The sequence below is a fragment of the Aythya ferina genome, assembly GCF_964211825.1.
Source record: "Aythya ferina genome assembly, chromosome: 2".
NCBI lineage: Eukaryota > Metazoa > Chordata > Aves > Anseriformes > Anatidae > Aythya > Aythya ferina.
This window is the reverse complement of record NC_140297.1, coordinates 135594520-135615481: the sequence shown is the minus strand read 5'-3', so window position 1 is coordinate 135615481 and position 20962 is coordinate 135594520. Positions and strand designations below refer to the sequence as shown.

General features: G+C 37.9%; 1 protein-coding gene across 3 annotated transcripts in view; it reads left to right on the top strand.

Annotated features, from left to right (window-relative positions):
- The window catches only part of RUNX1T1 (RUNX1 partner transcriptional co-repressor 1), a 114742-nt gene that overhangs the window by 89941 nt on the left and 3839 nt on the right, over nt 1–20962 (top strand). For all 3 annotated transcript variants that reach the window (XM_084507628.1, XM_084507627.1, XM_084507629.1), the window contains 3 exons: nt 5164–5232; nt 11165–11355; nt 20652–20962. The exon at nt 20652–20962 is cut by the window's right edge and continues 3839 nt beyond it. In XM_084507628.1, coding sequence (XP_084363754.1) covers nt 5164–5232; nt 11165–11355; nt 20652–20927 — 536 coding nt within the window. In that variant the 3' untranslated portion in view covers nt 20928–20962. The remainder of the gene's footprint in view (nt 1–5163; nt 5233–11164; nt 11356–20651) is intronic.

The window sequence follows — 20962 nt, the reverse complement described above, 5'->3', positions numbered from 1 at the left end:
ACACACAGTAGGATAAATTAAAGATGAGGGTTCTTCAACATCATGGGTTATAAACAAGATCTATAACCTTACTGAGTGCAGCTGTGGCTCTAGATAAGTGGTGTAGGCACACATCAGAAGGTTTGCAGCAATGCTGATATTTTCTATCTGTTGGATTTATCTGAATGGAAATCTTACAAAATAGTTTGAAATCTCCAACTCGAGAGTGCCAATGCCTGCAGGATTTGCCCCAGGAAGTACATGAACTCAGAAGTATATGAATTTATTAAAAACACATAGGTTAGATACTTCTTAATACATTTTTAAATGTTAACCCTTTCAGAGTTTGTTTATATTTTATCAAAGGTTGTTTACCCAAGTACTTTTGGCATTAGTCAGGGCACTCCTGCTGATATTTTTCTGTTTGTGCTGCGATTATAAAATCTTTCCTTTGCCATTTGCGGATAATCAACATTGCTGTGATACGCGTGATATTCTCAACATGAGCTAACAGGAATGCTGTGAATATCACAATAACATTTATAACTTGTAATTCTAGAATGTAAAGCTCCAGTAATACTGGTCACTGATGATTTTAAATATTGCTCTTAATATGTTAGCTGCATGGGATGTTTGGGCTAGATTGTTGCGTAGTGAATTGGATGCTGTTGGGTAGGGCTACACCTGCAGAAACAGCATGCATTTGTATTCTTAGTATTCAGTTCTGACTTCCTTGGGACAATGGTAACTTTTATCCATTCCTTATACCCCTCTTGTCACTGTTGTGCTCTGCAAAAGAACTCACAGGTGGCACAGAAAAGGAAAAAATCTATTGCTGCTAGTTAGTGGAAATTGGATCTTGGGTGAGGATGAAGGACAAGATGGTCCAGTAACACAGTACCTGTGTGGTTTTCCTTTTCTTATTCTTTTTAAATGAGGCCACAACTAAATTTTTAACACAATTTCATGTATGTTCAAGGAGTGTTATATAAAGTAGCCACACGAATTAGGGGGCAAAGAAGGAATGATATACAAAGAAATACTTGAAACTTATGTCCCCCAACAAAGTCAGCAAAGTAGTCTCATTCAGTATTATATCTCTTCAGATTTGTATCCCTATCATCCATTAGCTGGATTAGTACACTTCTGTGACTCTTATAAACAAGGCAGTGAATATTTATCAATTGCTCTGAGGAGTTTTTTCATTGTTGCCTGTGTACTACCAGTAGTGTTATATTTATTATAGGGTAGAATAATGTAAAACTTGCATATGTAAAGCATATATATTTGTATAAAAGCATACATTTATCATATATGAAACAATCTATTGGTTTTGGCCTGGCTACATGCAGCTTTAAGTATGCTTGAGCCCTAGTGTTCACAATGGCATGTAGGGCAATGTTGTTTCTACCAGTTTTTTCATAGAGACAATAAATTCTAAAAGATCCTCAAATGATTACCTGTTTATTCCCATTACTTACTATTTTGTAACTATAAGCTTCGATGTCATTATCCAGTGATGAAAACTTCTATTACTTTATATTTTCAATCCATCTTCTGTTCCTTCTTTCCAAATATGGATTGGGGTTTTTGGACACGTCTTTTCCTTTTAAGTAATTTTATTCTGTTCTCTTATGTTTGGTTCTTACCATGTGAGAGTTCATCTCCTTTATTTGGTTCTAGCTTTTCATCTCGGTTTCACTTTCCAGATTCATGTCTATTTCTGCTCTTAAAACTTCACATTTTTTATTTCGCTACTTGTAGTATTTATTCTTTTATCTTAAAACCATGAAAAATAGGTAATGTAAAAGGTTTCTACTTTCTGAACTTCAGAAGCATGATCAGTCAACTGACTGTTGATGACTCATATCCTCAAATGCATTCTTGGAATGAATACACCAGGGCCTTTATGAAACCTGGCACCATACTGTGACCTTAGGATTTTTTGGGAGTAAATGTTTTCTTCCTTATATAAAAATAAATAATAATAAAAAAATAATCCAGAATATACTAAAAATACTATTATTCTTCTATATATCTTACAAAATAATATAATGTCATTGTCTAGTATTCAATAATATGAGAATTATTAGAATATGAGGGATTAAACAGAGACCAATTTTTTATCTTTTCTTCATACTTATATGCGAGTTCAGCAGCTTTCTTCCTGAAAGTTATATTAAAACAAAAATTCCCAAAAACATTTTAGATTTAAAACTCTCTTTTATTTTTACTTCATTGAAGCTTTTTGTAGGCAGGTACTGGTTATCCTCATGTATATGTGCTTTTTATGTTCCTTTTTTGGGCTTTTTCACATGGTCAAGTAGGAGCCAGACTGATAATCTACAAGTGCTCTCAAACCATGCCTTGCTGTGAATTTCAAATAAATTCATTATCGTCCATTGTGTTTAGTTTATTCTGTGTAATAACTTTAGAGCATTTTAACCATTAACAATTTTTTAAGTTCTGTCTGATACGTAAAATCTTTTCTGTATGAGCTGCCTTGTTGCTCCAGGTCATTCCTAATTTTGTTTGATATCATTCTGTTTCCTTCTAGGCAGGGTTTTATTTGACTTCTGGGTACTGCACTCAGTCAGTTAAAACAACGTATTCATCCTCATTGTGGCTTTTTTCAGCTGGCTTTTTTGTTCACTGTATCAGGGACTTTGCTTGACTGTGTTAATTTTGTTTGGAAGCTAGACTTCCAAGCCTGTTGAGATTTTTTGTGTTTTAGTTTTACTGATCAAGTTCTGTGATTCTTCATCTGAAGCACAGCCTAGCTTAAAAATAATAATGAAAAATGTATATCTTCTGTTCATGTCCTGTAGTTTAGCCCCCAAAAGAAGATTGTTTTCATGGACTCATCACCACTGACTAAACAATAGCCATGTTAATAATATTTTTCTTGTTTGGAAAATATGTTTTTTATTATCTTTGTAAGTGCTTCTTGTCTTTTCTTGTGTGCCAGTCCAAACTATGGGAAAATCTCTCACAAGCTCTTGATTTAATTCTTCTTGCAGAGGATCTTATTCCTCATGTAAATAATTTGTGGTTGGAATAAGAGCTTGATTGATGTTTATGTTTTGGAAATTTTAACAATTAGCTGGCAATCTGGTCATTTATGTCATTGAATTCCATTTTTGGAAAGTCACGTGTACCAAAAAATCAGATCCACATCTCTTTATTTTTAATACTGAGTACCATGGTAGAGGGCTTAGATCAGGGCTATGATTCCCTTGCAGTGGAGAGTACTTTAAATTGCAGAAAAGAAATTAAACCCAAAATACAAGACATGAATGCAACAAAACCGTTGCTTTGCCACATTTGGAGTCTGTCTGTGTCTTGCAGTTATTGCAGGAAAAGCAAATAAGAATCCTTTTATTTTTCGCCTTTAGTCTTTCTGAGCTCTCAAGCAGAATTTTCTGCTGCCTCCTCTGTCCCTGGCTGAACTGGAACTGTTCCCATAGGTCCTAAAACCTACAAAGGATGGGAGAAGTGTACATAATAATATTTGTAGTTCCAGAATCATATAAGTCAACTGATACTGAGAATTTTCACATTTTCAACATCAGGGCTGAAGCCCTCTATCACGTCAATTAAACCAATGTAAATAGTTAGCTGTTCTTGCACAAAACTTTATATACATACACCCATCATTTTGTGCTTGAGAGGTGTGAAATTCTGCCTATAAAAATCCATTTTTAGTGATAAACAGAAGAGCTGGGGAAATCCGCTCAGCTGCCTGTCATATGGGAAGATTCAATCTGCCTAGTTGGTGTCTGCAGATTCATGTGCTAGAAATTGTGTCTGTGGAGCAGCGGGCAGGGGTTGGGATTCCCTGCTGCCTGCACAGCTGAAACTGCCCCTGTCATTTCCCCTTTGTTAGCCAGATGCCGTATTAAGCCTCCTCTTTTAATTTTTTAATTTTCTGTATCATACTCTATATAAACAGTACTGAACGCATATCCATAGTGGTATAAAAAACACTGCAAAGCCTAATGATTCAGCCTTTACCATCAGAAAGGATACTTTTCCACCAAGTAATCTAATAATAAATTTAATATACAAAAATGAATATAATTAGTAAAAATTAAAAGAATCTTTTAAATGCTTTTATTCTGATTCAAAATCAGGCATCAAAGAAGATGTTGGATTTCGATCAAAATATCTAAAAAAGATGCAAAACCTTTCTAATGTAATTAAGTTATTTTGACAATTGAGTTCTATCACATAGGCAGTAGTGAATCTATCTGCATTTTTAAAAACATTTCTCTTATCTTACTTTGAAATACAGTTGATCAGGTTTTAAATTATATTTGTATTTGAAAAGAGCATCTTTTCATCTGCTGAGAATCTGTATGCTGAATTTCAGGCCAAAGTGAGTTTTTTTCCTGCTTTGTCTGATCTTGTGGCTTTGAAGTCGGCATGGACGGGATCTTGCTGATTTCAGAGTTCTTAGGCTCATGCCCAGAGGTTAAACCCTTGGAAAAAAAGGAGAGGAGGGGGGCAAGAGCTGTCAAAATGTGATTGAAATATATGGGTGAGTTATGAGCTCCAGCTCCCGTGAGGTTGCTGGGTGTGTGTATGTAGGCGCTTAACCTAAAGTTAAAGGTTCTGTTTTCCAAAGTTGTGTGGCTACAGTTACCAACACAGGCTCAGATATAGCAAAGCATATCTTTGAACATATAGAAACACCCCTTTCTTTTTCTGTGGACAGTTTATTTGATCGCTGGATTGACGTCTCGGCTTTTATCTCTGCTCGTCAGTAGCCAGACAGACCAGAAGTGCCAAATGCGGGCTGCTGTCCTCTTTCTTCTTTCTTTTCATAAACATAATTACAAAGGATGAAGCATGTCACTCCCTCAGTCAGTCTCACAAAGCCAGCTTTAAAAGCATGGAAACTGTCATATAGAGTTGACTTGAAACACTGTAAAATAAAAATAAAGCGAATGAGTCTCAGCTTGGCTTAAGATGACATGTCTGAGCCCTCAATGTCAATCTGGTCTATGTGAAATTCCTGAGTGACTGACTGCCACAGTGCCCTTCTTATTTCACGTAAAGAAAAACTTTATGTGATTTTTGCCTGAGCAATAAGTAAAGGGAAAAGGTATTTCTCTGAGCCCTGTTCGACAAACGTTGCTTACCATGCTCTTTCTTTTTCCCTCTGCTTCCCCCACCCCGCAGAATCGCATCGGGAATTTCTTCACAGGCCTGCATCTGGATACGTGCCAGAGGAGATCTGGAAGAAAGCTGGTAAGAACTGTTTAAAAACACGAGCTTAGTATTCTGGCAGCTGTGTGCAGTTGTTAACGCACTGATGTGAGGAATAAAAAAAAGAAAGGGTTTACTAGTAACAAGAAGAAATTGTATTTAATAATCTTAAACTGGAACTGATCAGAACATGAAATAATCTTTATAATGGAAGCATCTGCTGCTATAGTTAAGGGGCTATCGGTGCTTCCATTACAGACCCCTTTTTTCAAGGGTTATAATGGTTTCAGGCTGAAACTTGATATGCTAAGGTTTCAATCTGTTAGCAATTTAAAAAAATGCTTTTGTGGATTTTTTTTTAATCTTCAGTGTTCTTACCTAGCTAAGGTAAGAATTCCTGAAACGGGGGGGGGGGGGGGAGAAAAAGTGTACCTGTTAAGGAAAAAACCTTTAGATATGCAGTGTAGCCATTCTTAATTTCAAAAAACAATTGTGATCATCAGCCCCAAGTGAAGTCTGGGTTCATAAACGTGGTAAGCGTTCAAATGAGCAAAGAAGGTTGTGTGTCAGCTGGTCCTGGTGGTTGCGTGGACATTCATGGTCCCCGAGGTTGAAAAGCACCATGGGCAGGTGTTGTGGTTGTGCTGAGTTTTCTTCAATACTTTGAAACTGCCTGAGCAGAGGAGTTTCCTGCTGAGGATCCTCTTATGGTGCTGCAGCCAAACATTTGCACTTTCACCATTGATATTAGAGCTTCCTTGTTTTCAGAGGGGTCGGGAGTTGGCTCTTGAACTAGAACTAGTAGTTGAGCTTCTACTCGCACATGTCCCAACACACATGCACTCATTGACAAAGAGAGCTTCTGAACACCTTTACAGCCATGTACTGCAGCTGCCTGAGCAGGATTAATGATTAAATGGCAAATATACAGCATTTTTGATACTCTCAAATGTCCTGTAACTGGTGGATGTATTGTAGACTAGATGCAGAACACACAAATGGCATAATGTTGTATCAGACAAGAAGTTGTGTTGTTTGTGTAGCATGGGTTTATCATTTACAGTCAACATTTTTCAATGTGGAAATTAGTATTTTTGGATCTGCTGTAGTTTCTATGAAAAATAATGAAATTATTACAACGTTTTCATTTGTCCAAGAATCATGTATCCTTTGTAACTCAATTCTGTTGTATGCCCAAAGTATTTTTCAGAGTTTGTTTTGCCATATTTATGTTAACATCTTAAATGGAAAAAAAAAAAAAAAAAAAGTGCAGTCCCAGGAAACCTTACAGAGAAACATTATGCATGGGAATTTCAGGAATTTGAAGTATCTTGAAGTATATGGATCTTGCAGTATCCAGGTTTTGATGTTATTTGGCATATCAGGCCGTTTCTGACTCCAACAGAAGAAAAAAAAATAATCTTCATAAGCTAGCATACAAGTTAAATGAAGCTTTTGGCGTGAATTATAAAACTGGATGTGCATCCGCATCATGTTTATCCAAATATGGTAGTATAAAGGAAATGAGACATGTCATATAGTGAACAATTATGTCATCAGTTATTCTGAAACATTTTTTTTTGTTTGGACCCTTTTCTGGACTCTGTTTTCATGCTGATGTGGCTTTCAGTCAGATTCCCTTTATTAAGGGTGTCTGTGAACTGGAGAAGAAAAAAATCTGACCTGCTACAGGATGCTACCCATATCTGTTACTAACAGTAGTAAAATATCAAAAGACATAATGCTTTTAATAAATCATTGGCCTTCATTTTCAAGTGTGCACTGAAGCTGGAGATCTCCCCAGTTTCATAAAAAGTTCAGGGCAGTAAAAGTGCAATTCAGTGCCTGTAAGAACAGGCCTCTAATGCCATTTGAGATGCTATGTAGTTTCCTGGCTGGGCTGCAACTGCCAGTCTAGAAGGCTGCAAATCTCTCACAAGTCATTTCTGCTAGCTCAGTGTGGATATCTTGGTGTCTCAAATGGCCATAAAGACCAATGTGTAGACAGCAGAATTAAGTGTAAAAAGCCTGATTGAGAAGCTGAATCCATTGAACTGAAAGAACTTGGCACAAAAACAGTTAATAAGCAACCCCAAAATCATCTGAACCAGCAAATCATGTGTAAAAGGGATTCACTTTAAACTTTTGGAGATTGATAGACTCCAGTGAAATTCTTTAAGTATACCAAGTTGAGCACATGCTTTTGTGATTGTTGGAGCAAGCACGTAGCACTCATCACCTTGTAAATTAAAGCCATGTGAACCCAATTAAGTTTCATACGTCAATGGAAAAGAAAGTCATCAGTGTCCTTATTAATGACATTAAATAATAGTTATGCAGATGAGGAATCCAAGCCACATTCTCAGTGTCCTCAGTAGTCAAGAGTAAGGCAGGCATGTAAAGAGGGCTAGTCGGATCAGAGTTTGGATGACTTGCTTCATGGAAATACTTATTCCTCTTAATTAAATATTGAGGTGATCCCAGGCTCTTTATGGGTTGCTGACTTAGCTTCTTTCAGTTTAATGGGGAGACTATCTTCCAGACATTCCCTGTCACATGGCAGTCCAGATGGAAGTGCTGGAATAACCAAAAAGGCATGGGAATACCATGGGAATAGCATACAAAGACAGTGAAACTTCTGCGTGTTCGCCAGTGTACTCCTGAGAAAGAAATTACACATTTTGCGATGTGAAGGTGAGATAACTCAAGTCACCAACTCCCAGTGGCCTTCTTTGATAGGGTCAGCCTGAGAGGGAGGTGATTCAAATGTCACGGTGACGGTGCCTCATCCTTGTCCATCACGTTTTCTTTTCTCATGGTGTGGACTGAGTGTGCCTATGATGTGAGGGAGGTGCCCAGGAGCTGCCATCATCATGTCAAGTTACATATGTCATCATGTCAGGTTACATACGGAAGTGAATGATGAGTTGTGGAAGTGAAGGAACATTTCAGCTGAATTCTGAAAAAAAAAAGACAAGGGATTTTAGAGCAAGAATGCTTAGCAGTAATTGGAAAATGGAGGTAACATCTTAGATATTTAGTTTAAAAACCTACTTTAAAAACCTATTGGTTCAAGTTTTCTTATATTTGAATCTAATCTAATCTAATCTGTTTTCTGGAAAAGGAGCAGCATTCTGTAGTGCTTGATAGCTCAAAATCGTCATGGCAAACAAAATCTACTTCACTATCAGTAATAACTTTTCCTCCACAAATATTACAGTTTTTATTCTTATCTGAAACTAAAATGCCTGTATTCTATGGCTAAGAAATTCCTGTAGGTACTGGAAAAATATCTTTTAAGGAGATGTGGGCAAAATCAATGATAGTAAAATTTGTCTATTTTTAATAAATTGGGTGACACGAGTTGGATGTCATGAGTCGCAATATTGAAATCATGTGACCAAAAAGCACTGTAGTTTAACTCTTTGCCTTCATTTTCAGTATATCACTGCACAAATTATCATTACACAAATTTTGCTGTTAAAGCTAATGGAAATACTGAAGTCCAGTCCATAGTTTATGCCAATTAAAATATAGAATCCCTTTTCCTTCAACATATGGGCTCATATGTACTTGTAGCACCTTCACACACTCAGAAGCTTTGCAAAAAAAACATGACATAGAATATAAGGTTCAATTTTTATATTTAGACTGAAAAGAAGTAGATTATTTAGGATTAAAAGCTATGCAAATAGAAGTCTCTGTAAAATGTTGGGGTGCTCTGCTTCCAGATTAAACTAATAGATCAAACTGTCATTTCTAACCACTGGAAACATTTCAGCATAAGATTAAGTTATGTGATATAATGAAAGTGCATCATACCATACAAAGATAACTTCTATTCCATAATAAATATCAGCAAGAATACAGATTTTCTCTAAGAAATCTACTTTGTTAATAACTGCAGTTCATAGATGCAAAACGTCTGTATTTAAGTTGCCTCATTTTTATGAAAAAGGTAATAAAATTGCATCTGTATGTTTGCCTGTGTATATTTCTTTTCTCACGATCAGTGAATGTTTGCAGTTGGTAATAAATATTCAAGCACCTTGCAAATGTCCTACCAATTCCCTTTGCTGATCTGTGTGTGCCTGTGGGACTAGAATAGGAATGCATAATTTAAATATAAATTGCCTGATTTGCATATACAATTAGTCTAGCTGCAGCTTTGATCGTAAGCAAAAATTATTGTCCTGTATTGCCACTTAGATAGAATTTTAATTCACCTTGAATATTCAAAGTAAATTAAGCCTTGGCTGTATGGTTGACGGGTATGATTTTTTCCTCTCCTGAGGCTTTCCCCTAAACAACATTTATGGTAGGGTAATATAAGGGCATATTTTCAGCCTCATAAAAATAAAGGCATAAGTTTTATCTCTTAATTCCCCCCATCCCCACCCCCAAAAACTTCAGTTGAAACATCTCTCACAGACATACGCACACGGAGCACACACAACAAATAATATAACTCTTCTTTCATTTTAATTAAGGCAATTTTAGTCAGTACATGGCTTAAAATGTATCTATTGCAATTGTACTTGGCTTAATAACTGAAAATGGAAACTTCATGTAGTGACTTAAAATAATAAATGCAGAGCTATGAGACATCAAAACTCAAGGCAGTTTCTGACTTAATATCTGTATGGAAGAGTTAGGTCTACATACATGTGCATACACAAATACATTTGATGGAGCCTCCAAACTCAAACCCTTAACACAGTTGTAATACTTAAATTTTAATCTACAGTAATTTTTTTTATTAGAAATCTATGTTTTTAATTAAACAGAACATTTAATTAAGGTGGTTTTTAAGTGGATGAAACAATTAAGTGCAAACACTTGAATGAAACATGTCATAATTAGTTTTAATAGAGTGTTAATTGGTACTGGGTTTGCCAAGTTAATAATTACTGCTTATTAAATTTTCAATTAATCATTGTCATTTTGCTTTGAATAAAGATGAAAATTAGATAAACTAATTCAGGGGGAGGATGGTTTCCTTGTTAATTAGAGCAGTTAATTAAAAAAAAAAAAAAAAAAAAAAAAAGAAATTACTTGTTTTAGTTGTCAATTAAAAGACTGTTCATTAGTAAAATCTTTGCATTCTTCCTGCATCAAAACCTAAATAACTAATTTGTGACAATTCATGTTTTCTGGAATAAAAGATATGACATAAGTATATAGTGAAGAAACAGCTCATAGTGACTTAGTTATTTTACAAAAACATTAGCCTTTGTATATAATGAAGCACTGTGCCCTGGCTCAGTTTTAATTGTGCACCAGAGTCTTGTTGGCTTTGGTGTGCTCAAGGGCTCTGCAGCGTCAGGAAGTCAAGTCTTTGCCGTGTAAACAACAGTGTGCAGAGGAGATCAATAGGTCAAAGGAATGTTCATAAACAAATGTTAATTCTGGCTTGTAAAATTATATGTCCAGGAAAAGATATTAGACCAATGTTTTTTTTTTTTTTTTTTTTTTTTTTAATAAAACCTTGGGTGTTTCATATATTTAGTTTTTACATAGAGAAAAAAAAATAAAACAACCATAGTGACTGAATCCTATCTTAATTTCCAAAGCTTAAAGATACCATTCTGAAAAAGTCTGTAGTAAGTCTTAAGTAATAATTTTTGCTGAACATATTCATCAATCTGGTGTGCTGCAAAACCAATTTTCCAAGTAAAATCACCCCAAAATAATGCACCAGCAATCTGAAATGTCTGTACCTACTGAAGTACTAACTGTGAATCAAAATAGCAAGAATCAACACAAGTGTTAGAGATTTCTGAGAGCCTTGGTGATGGGGAAGTAAAGAAGCATCAGGGTGGTCTTGAAGAGTCTCGAGGAATCAGGTTCATCCTGGTCCTTCTTACCATGAAGACACAATACAGTAGCCTAGCTGATGCATTTCATGCATTACTTTTGCATAGCCCTATGTCAAACATCCTGTGCTGATGAGGATTTCTTCCCTCCTTTGTAGAGGAAGCTGTCAATGAAGTTAAACGTCAGGCAATGGCTGAGTTGCAGAAGGCAGTGTCAGAGGCCGAGCGGAAAGCTCACGACATGATCACTTCCGAGAGAGCTAAAATGGAGCGCACTGTTGCCGAAGCCAAGCGCCAGGCTGCAGAGGATGCACTAGCTGTTATCAATCAGCAGGAGGATTCAAGCGAGGTAAGTAAGGTCTCTGATGGACAAGCACCTCTCTATCCAAGTGCATTCACTAGCTAGTAGCGCCATGTTAGGTTGTTTTTGTCAGAGCTTGAACCTTCTTTGTCTCCTCTGATGAAAAATTAGTGATAGCTGCTGTTTGGGGGGGTGGAGAATTTGTATTGAGTCTTCTCAAGTATTTTAATGGCTTCATCTGAGTTCAAAAATATGTGAACCATTGCAATACTGGAGGAAAATAGGATCTGTACAATAACCTGTAACAGGAAACAGGATGACATGAGGCTGTCATCAACCTTAGGTGTACCTGAGCTTGCTTAAATCTACATGGCACAGGCTATTCATGTGACATGAGGAGTTCAGTGCCTGCTATTAACTATTTGCACATTCTCACTGGATGTATATTACAGGCACATGCAGAGCTCCAAATTTTCTTGTGTACATGGTCATCTGAGCCGAAAATAGCTAAAGACTTGAGCTGCAGTGACACCTCCTAACTGATGTTCAGGATTACATATAATGTATGTTTCTCTTCTAATTTAGCATTTCAGTAGCTTTATTTTCAAGCTCTTCAAACTGCTGATACTGAGTTGATAACAAGAGTATATGGTAGAAAATATTTCATGTTCAGATCTAATTTAAACAAAAACAAAACAAACAAAGAAACAAAACAAAAAAAAAAAAACACAACACAACAGTCGTTTATGAGATTGTAGAGCAAAGTAGCTAAAAGCTTTTCTGGGGAATGCATTGGGTGTAGAAGCTATTAGTAAAAGTTCCTGTAGGACAGAAATGAATGTGGATTTACAAGTGTTTCCTTAATTTGAATGTGTTAATTTGACTGCAGGGTATATTTGAGAGTTGAGGAGTGGGCAAACAGTATTTGGAAGGAAGAAAAATAAACTGAAACAGCAACAGAGTGTAAAACAAGAATAAGCATGTTAAGCCCTGATTTACTTTCAAACCTGAGTGTGGGAGCCTTGAACTTCTGCGGTATAGGGGACACAGCAGCACCAACAGCAGGAAGCTGGGAGTGAAAGACCAGGGTGTGTTTTACCAGTGCTGCAGAATTTTGCATCCATTACAGACAAATAATAATGTCCTAGGTTAAAATTGCCTTTAAAGACAGACATGACACAAATTACACCAGGTATTTCTATATAATCTTTGTTTCTTAAGGCCACTGAAATGAAAGGACATTACTTTCATAGCCTATTTACTGTTCCTGTACTGAGATCTTGTCTATAGGAAAAATACTTTTTAATATAAGTTCTAAATTGCAGGCAGTTGGAAAAATAACTGATAGCAGTACCTGTTGTGTGGTATTATGTATTAGTGTACATTACTGTCAAAGCACTTTTCCTGGATTGTATGGGTCACGTTGTAGAAGAGTGACTTAAGCTGAAAGATGCAGATTAGGTAGCTGAAGCATGCTGAGAAAACTGGCAAAAGTCATGAGCAGATAAGCCAGTGGCATGCTGCAGTATGCATCCATAATTTGTGGGAGCGTAAGATTTTAATTCATACCAGGCTTCTCTGGAGATGAAAGACCATTGTGGGATCACTGAATGCCCAAAGTTTCTCCTTAATGTGTAGCAGATGAATAACAAGGAGACAAAAGGAATTGATTTTCAGCATCTGAAAGTTTCTCAGGAAGAAAGGGACCAGGAGAAGTATATGTACCCTTTAAGTATTAACTGTTCCATTGCAGATTAAATGAGACATAAATTCAATTTATTGGCATTTTGTATCTGAGATATTCAAGGACATTTTTCGTACACTGTGTTCATAGAAAGGACATTTGTCTGACTTAGCATCATTAAAGAGCTATCATTTTATGTGTGTATATTTACAAGAGATTCCCATTATCAAAACCAAAATTCCAAAGGTAAATGCCTCAGAGGAAATTGCAAATTAAATCCATTTAGTGAACTGATGTAGTGTAGGCAGGATAGATGAAGGCCTTATGTGCCAGTGCATACAGCCCATTCTTCCACAAGTAAATTCATATCCAGACTCATTTGTGTGCTGTAATTCACTCCTGAGCAGTCATAGCTCTGGAAAAGGCTGTATGACAACAGACATCTTAACTTCATCTTTAGAAGAAGTGCTTACGAGGTTGTTCACTTCTTGGGACCAGAACTTTAAAAGAGGACAAATAATTCTTTTAATTTCATTCTAATGAAATATGACTCATAGGGTTACAGATGTTCTCAGAGCTGTTCATAGTCGAGGAGGATACAAGCCTTCTGAACCTAGACAAAACTACATACTTAGGACCTATTTAGTAGCCTAATCCTGCAGCTTTCACTCTGGTGGTCATAAATGGCACATCAGGGTGGCTTTTTTGAGAAGTAAAACGCAGGTTTTAATAGATGTCAGTGTTTACAGGTGCCTGGTTAATTCTGAAGGCAGATGAAAATGGTACTTTATAGCTAAATGTGTACAGTTTTTATTGGTACATCTTCAACTTCCAATTATGGCAAACTCCAACCAAGTAGGTAATGCTTCCCACAACTACCTGCCTGTTGACTTAGGCTGTCTTTATTTATTTATTTATTTATTTATTTATTTTTAATAACACATGGAAAAATGGACCAGTCTTTTCCATCATCTTTGAGGACAGGAGATCAGTTTGTTAGTGTCCGAGAAGTGTCTCTTTGGAGAAGGGACCCTGTGTTTGTTGGGGCTGAGGAATAGAACTTTACGTTTACTAGAGTGTTCATTGTCTTTCAGTCCCTCTGTGAATATTCCTTTTCATTTGTCTGAGTTGTCTCCATAAACCTTTCTGTTTACAAAGCTGTTTACAACTTTCAGATGTATTCTGTAAATATGTATTTCCAGGACTAGAATGGTTTCAAGTACGAGGGAACTCTAGTAGCAGCTCCTGAAGTCTTAGAAGCATAGAAGAAGGTAGAGCACCCCTGCTTATCCTTGGTGAGATAATACTCCAAGGCCTGCAAGAGAGCTTAGTATAGGCTGCTATACAACCTCTGTGCAGTTCCTGACAGCATATTTCTCCCACGGGTGTCATTTGTTCTTTTGGCTGTGGAAACTATGGATGGAGATGGGAATTTGGCACCACATTTCTAATGTTTCTGATATAAATTTCATCTGCTACAGCCACTCCCTGTCTGTTGGCAAGTTTTCTCTCTTCCAGCTCTTCATTTGTTATTTAGTAAAATGCAGCCTGGACCTAGCTGAGGTTTCTTGGAGCTGTTTTTGTCTGAGGACTTTGGGCCATGATTTCTATTGCAGTCTGCTCTGGAGCACAGAACAATATCTGGGCCTAGGACTCTAGATTTTTGTAATTATTGTTTTTTTAAGATGACGTGTAGTGTCTTCTTCCAAGACCTTTCAGAGGTTTCACATATGTGTGTATATGTGTCTGTATATTTGGAACCAGAAAAAGTGACTTCCATGACTGAAAAAAACAAACAAACAAAAACACAAAACAAACAAACAAAAAAAATTACAGTTGACATGTGGAGCTGACCAGAGCAATCTCACCAGATTTTACTGGCCTCAGTGTCTGTACATTTACTTTTTGAAGATTTCCACAGCTTCTCAGCATAAGCTCTTGCAACTGACTAGAGCATTTTCATTATTTTCTGTTATCACAATGAGAGATTGGTTAAGGACCAGTGAACAGAGCACACTGATGTTGGAAAGCAAAAGAACAAGAGAAGGCCTACCTGTCAGCATAACTGTTCCTGAACCACAAATTATTTCTTTACCCGTTTCTTACAGTTGCTTGACAAAAGATGACCCATTCATCAGTAGTTGACTTGGCTAAGTACAGAAACATGTGTGAGCAGCCTACTCTTTAATGACTGCTGTGCTTGCTTTGGCTGCAATGTACTGTTGTGCAAATCAATTTTAATAGTAAGGGTGAACAGCTTTGCAAAGAGACTGGCTGCCCAGATTGTAGGGGGAAGGGCAGGGGGAGAATTAAAACATCTGTCTTTCTGCTCTGGTATAAAATGCCACTGAAAAATCTGACAGTCAGTGTTCTTCCTCACTTTTAGTAGGGTGGGGGCTGGGGACAGCAAAGGAGCACAAATGTTTCGTTTCTCTCTACTTAAAGCAGATGCTGACATCTGCTCAGATAAAACAAGTATGTAACTGGTCCAACACTGCTTTTAAGAGATGTGTAATGTTAAGGCTTGTTTACATTGAAGCAGCTTATGTTGTATGTGAACATCACACTTACCTGACATTTTGAAGACAGCTGGGCTCAATCTCTGCTGACCAATCCATTGAGACCAGGACTGTGCCAGCAAACCTGACTCTGAGCATCAGATGCTGTGATATAGGCAAGCCCTGTTTTCTGGGCTGACATTGAATTTATGCATGTCAGCTAATGTTTAATTTTTTTGTTTGTTTGTTTGTTTTTGTTGTTGTTTGTTTGTTTGTTTGTTTTTTCTTGTCTGGGCGTCTCTTAGAAACCAGCAGTTCATTCTCTGCACTGGTAGGTGATACAGAGGCACCAGAGCCATGAGTTCTAGATTAATGAGTCTAGATGTGATGTGAACACTGGCACTGTCCCAGGCTGTCTAGCCAGCTTGCCATATCCCTTCAATATGATTCTCTACACTTGTGTCTTCAGGATGCAGCTTCTCCATGCTAGCTTGTATGAACACAGGTATACTGCACACAATAAACAGTAGCTTGGGTAAGCCTTGACTGTTTGGTGATAGGGCTAACTCTATTAGAAATATCTAAAGCCTTGAATGTCTTTGTAAGGAGTACTGCATTTAGAAGTACCATGGGAATTTCCAAAGAATGTGTTTCCCCTTCTAAAAGGTCTTTGATAGAATCAGTCCTCATTTATGCCACTGTAGTTTCAGTGATCTCTAGATTCTTTCTCTTCTGGTTAGCAGCGATTGAGTGTTGAATGCCATGGGCCTTGAAGAACCTGGAAAAATCCGTGCTTCTTTTCCTGGTAAACTGTGGAAAACCAGAATTTGTCAAAAATGACAAAGCAGTGTTTGATACTGCATTATGGCATTTCAGAGTTCATCATCTCTTAGACATGTCAAGGTCCTCAAGGTCCTTTTTATTTTTTCCCCTTTCTTTCTTTAAACCAGCTCTACTCTGAGTCTCAGACAGAGGTGTCAGAGAAAAGCAAATGCCCAACTGTGGTTAAATGTTTCAGAGATTAAAGTGATGGGATGGGCAAAATTATTGACAAATATGTGTCCTGGTACTGGAGACCACAGAAATGGAGAGCATTTGTTTTGAGAATTTTCATGATGGCAAACAGAAGTTTCAGAGTTCTGTTGTTTGAAGATGGAAGCTTAAGTGGATGAGTATTAAGAGTCTGACCTAAGATAAGGCTTTGACCTAAGACTGATGTTCCTTGTCAGTTGAAAGAAGAGGATGAAATATGATCGGTGGCATAGATTCGGAGTGAGATTCCCATCTGGTGTAATTTAGCCCAATTTCATTGAATTAATCCATTTTCAGGGTAGTGAAGTTAAATTGAATTATGTAGTCTGAGAATCTGGCCTTTTGTATAACCTCACTGTTTCACAGGGAAATCAATTCAGAGTTAAACTATAATCCAGTCCTCTTCATAGTTTTAGCTACATCTGGAACTCTATAAAACACAAGCTGGAAGTGCAGTATAGTAAGTCTCTCCCCAAAGACAGAGAAAATAGACAGGAGAGGCTTTGAGAGATCCACTACTCTTTTTCCCAATGCATGATCAGCTGTAGCTGTGTTGTAACTGTAATATCCCTGTTTTGTCTGTGTTTTAGTGATGAAGATTCCCCAGTGCCTGTAGGGAATTTGTTCTATCCTTAATTTTTTTTTCATAACATCTCTTTCCAATTTCTCCTACAGTTGTTTTATCTTATTGTTTTTCCTGTTTATTCATGTAGATATGGTCATTGCCTGTCTCACTGTAGTAGCCTCTGAGATGTTTGGACGCTACTATAACCTCTTAGGCTGCCATCTCTCCTTAGGTTTAACAATCTCAGTTCCTTCAGTCTCTTCTCATAGTTTGTGTTTGTCTGATCCCTGATTATTCTGTCTGCCTTTCTTGTGTCTTATTTGCCTTATTTTATTTGCTGTATTTGAAGTGCATCATCCCAGCATGGACAGTATTCCAGGCTGGGCTTTACCAGCACTGGGAGGTAGTCTTAACTCAGGTGTCAAGCTGCCCATAGTCCCCTTCATATGTCCTAGTATATGATGTTTGCCACCTTGTCACCAACATGACATTATGGTCTTCTGTTATCTGAGGTGCCGTGTATGCAGTTCAGCCTCTGTGATCCATTTTGTCCTTGCTTCGGGCTCGTACAGAAATACCTGCTTAGGCCTTATACCACCCTCTCAAACTTCCCAGGAGAGAAGATGCCTTGAGCACGGTCAATCCCATAGCAGGCTCAGCTCTGTCCACAATGTCTAGATCAATGGAGAACATGTGAACAGGGGTTTACCAAGTACAGCCCAGGCCATTAACCAGCATCTCGAGCTTGATTTTTCTTCAGTAGAATGTGGATTCTGAAGCTATCCTCCAGCAAGCAACATGAACAGAAAACATGCATTGCCAAGGCTTACAGTTCTTGATCCCTATTTCTATTGCTGTTTTTCACTGCTTATACATGGAAAGGAGCAGCCAGTGGTCACAGTGGTGAGGACTGTGTAGGACAGAGAGTTCTGTGTGTCAAATCCAGCTGCTATTGTACAAGCTTCTCGTGGTACATGTGCTTGTTTATGCTAATTTACACCATAGTAATTCTTACACGCAATAATTTGTTGCATAAATGTGAGCTGTAAAATTTATTTTGAAATTCTTGCATTTTATGTGCATTTATTCCCACAATTACATTAAAGCCGTAATGACCTGTTAAATTATAAATAATATGTGCAGTGGACAAAATCACATACTAGACAATGTAGGACACATTAAGTAAATCATGTAAGGAGCCAGTTTAGAGCTTTGTCACTTCATTAAAATCTTGCACTTATTTATCACTTTTCATGTTCTGCACAGGCTGATAGTTAACTGATGAGTATTCAAATAAAAAAAAGCTGGACCCCTAACGTTAAAATTTAAATTTCTGTTTTCTGACATTAATACAGGCATTGTGGTAAGAAACTGAAATACTGTATGATGGCTCTGGGTCAGGTCTAGAAGTCAGTTCTGTCTGTGCAGATGTGCCTTCCCCACTAAGGGAAGCAAAATGAGGATGTTTCAGAAATTGGTCTGTATTAACTAAATATATTTCTGAATAGAAATAGTTTGCCATCCCCATAATAAACTAGAGCATGCACTTCACTGGTGCAGTAGGATCTCCATGAGGGAGGGATTCCTGCACCTGGGCAGTTCTGGTTGACTTCAGCATTTTTCCATGTGAGGAAAACTGCCTTTTCAGAAATGTCTGCATAGGGAGGCTTTGTACATGTGTATTTGTTTCCAGATTAGGGGATTAAAGGAAATATGGGTCAAGCCCAGGGATGGCAATTTAGCTGGAAACGAATAGCTAGAAGGTCAGTAAGTGTGGTGGTAGGTAGAAATCCTGTGCAAACACAGTTGGAGCAGAGTCACAGGGAGTTTACTGGATCACAGTGCAAGCATCAAGTTGGCAAAGTGAAGCTTTCAGAAGTGCGATGCAACCTTTGAGAAATATTAGTGCAGCAAAAGAAGGAGAATCCAGGAATATCCACAATTTGTTGCCTTTCTGGTCAGTAGAAGGAGACATTGCATCTCTTTGAAAAGCCAATATTAGCTTGCCAGCTCTTTTTGGTCCATGTGTATATATGTATGTATGTGTACACGTTCATGTATGGTGTTCTAAATTACCCACAGTTATTCTTCACTGTGGGGATACAAGGTCTTTCAAAGAAAAGGTGTTCAAGAATAGTGCAGCTACCCATTTCCAGACGTGGCAGTGTGGCTTTACCTCTACAGCACTGGACAGAGTTTAAGCAAAATGAACCTGAAACAATGAATAATGAATCAAAACCAGGTGATGCCAGACAAGGAGTCTGAATTCCCGACATTTAAGTACCAGAAACATCTGTTTCTGTGTGTTGGTAATTCCACCTTTTTTTTTCTTAATGTTTTTAAAGATGGGAACAATTTTATGAATTAAAAAAAAAAAAAAGTAGAAAAAAAAAGAAAAAAAGAATCCCCAACACATGTATTTGTAATTACCTGGTTTAGTCTGTATGTTTAATCAGTATGAATTGAGAATGCCATGTACATTTGATTTCAATCTCAAAGAGCAATTGAAAACTGGACAGTTACTCTTCCCCCATGTGCTTGTATGTGCCTATGCCAAAAAAAAAACCCTCTGACCAACCAACCAAGAAAGATCATAAAGGGGGAGGATGGAACTAAAACACGGATATTTTCTAAAGAAGCCACTTGACTCTGATTAAATGTCTAATTTCCTTAAAATATTGTTTTGGATTTAGGTCTTTGTTTGATTCTGAAATTGAGATTTTTTTTTAAATGTAGTTGAGGAATATCACTTAAAGATTGGCCGTTTTCCAGCATCCAGCTGGCATAGCTATAGAGTGTGTGAAAGTGAGTAGCATACATATTTTGAGTCACCATCCCTGGAGGTCTTTAAAAGATGTTTAGATGTAGAGCTTAGTGATATGGTTTAGTGGAGGACTGGTTAGTGTTAGGTCAGAGGTTGGACTAGGTGATCTTGGAGGTCTCTTCCAAACATGACAATTCTGTGATTCTGTGATATTCTGCGGTGGCTTCCCCATCCTGCCAAAGATTTAGGTTACAGCTTAACTATTCACTGCCAGAAGAGCCACTGAGTCCAGTGGCATTACTTAGATGATTAAAATCAAGGTTTTCCAGGGTTACCACGTCTTACCTTTGTGTTAGGTCGTTTGCTCACGTTCTTGCTTTGCACTATTGCCTCTCCATTTTTAGAGAAGCACTTTTGGGGACATGTGTTTTGTTATTTGGTTTAATACATCTGTTGGAGGAGCTATCTTAAGTTTTGCTGAGACTATGAGAACTGACTAGTAATTGGTGTGCTCTTAGTGACCAGACATGCGGGCATACCTGGGGTTTGCATTGCTAGCACTTGCAGGCAGCTGCTCGCACTCATGCCCAGTCTCGGAGGGGCAGAGTCCTTCAGGTGGCTGGAGGTGCTGTGGAGGAGGTTCAGGTACCTAAGGCAGCATATAGTGATGCCTCAGCTGTTGGTTGACTCACAGGTGACTTGGCAAATGATTGACTCATAGCTCCTTATAGTTGTTTTTAAGATAAAAATTAGGACACTAACTAATTTCTGCCATCTCTCCCCCTCCTCTTTTGCTTCTAGAGTTGCTGGAACTGTGGCCGGAAAGCTAGTGAAACCTGCAGTGGTTGCAACACAGCACGATACTGTGGCTCGTTTTGCCAGCATAAGGACTGGGAGAAGCACCATCACATCTGTGGACAGACACTCCAAGCCCAGCAGCAAGGAGAGACACCAGCAGTGAGCTCCTCTGTGACGCCCAGCAGCGGGGCTGGGAGCCCCATTGACACTCCACCAGCAGCCACTCCTAGGTCCACCACCCCGGGAACCCCGTCCACCATAGAGGCAACTCCTCGTTAAAACTGAACTTGAAACTCTGAAAACAAAAAACACAA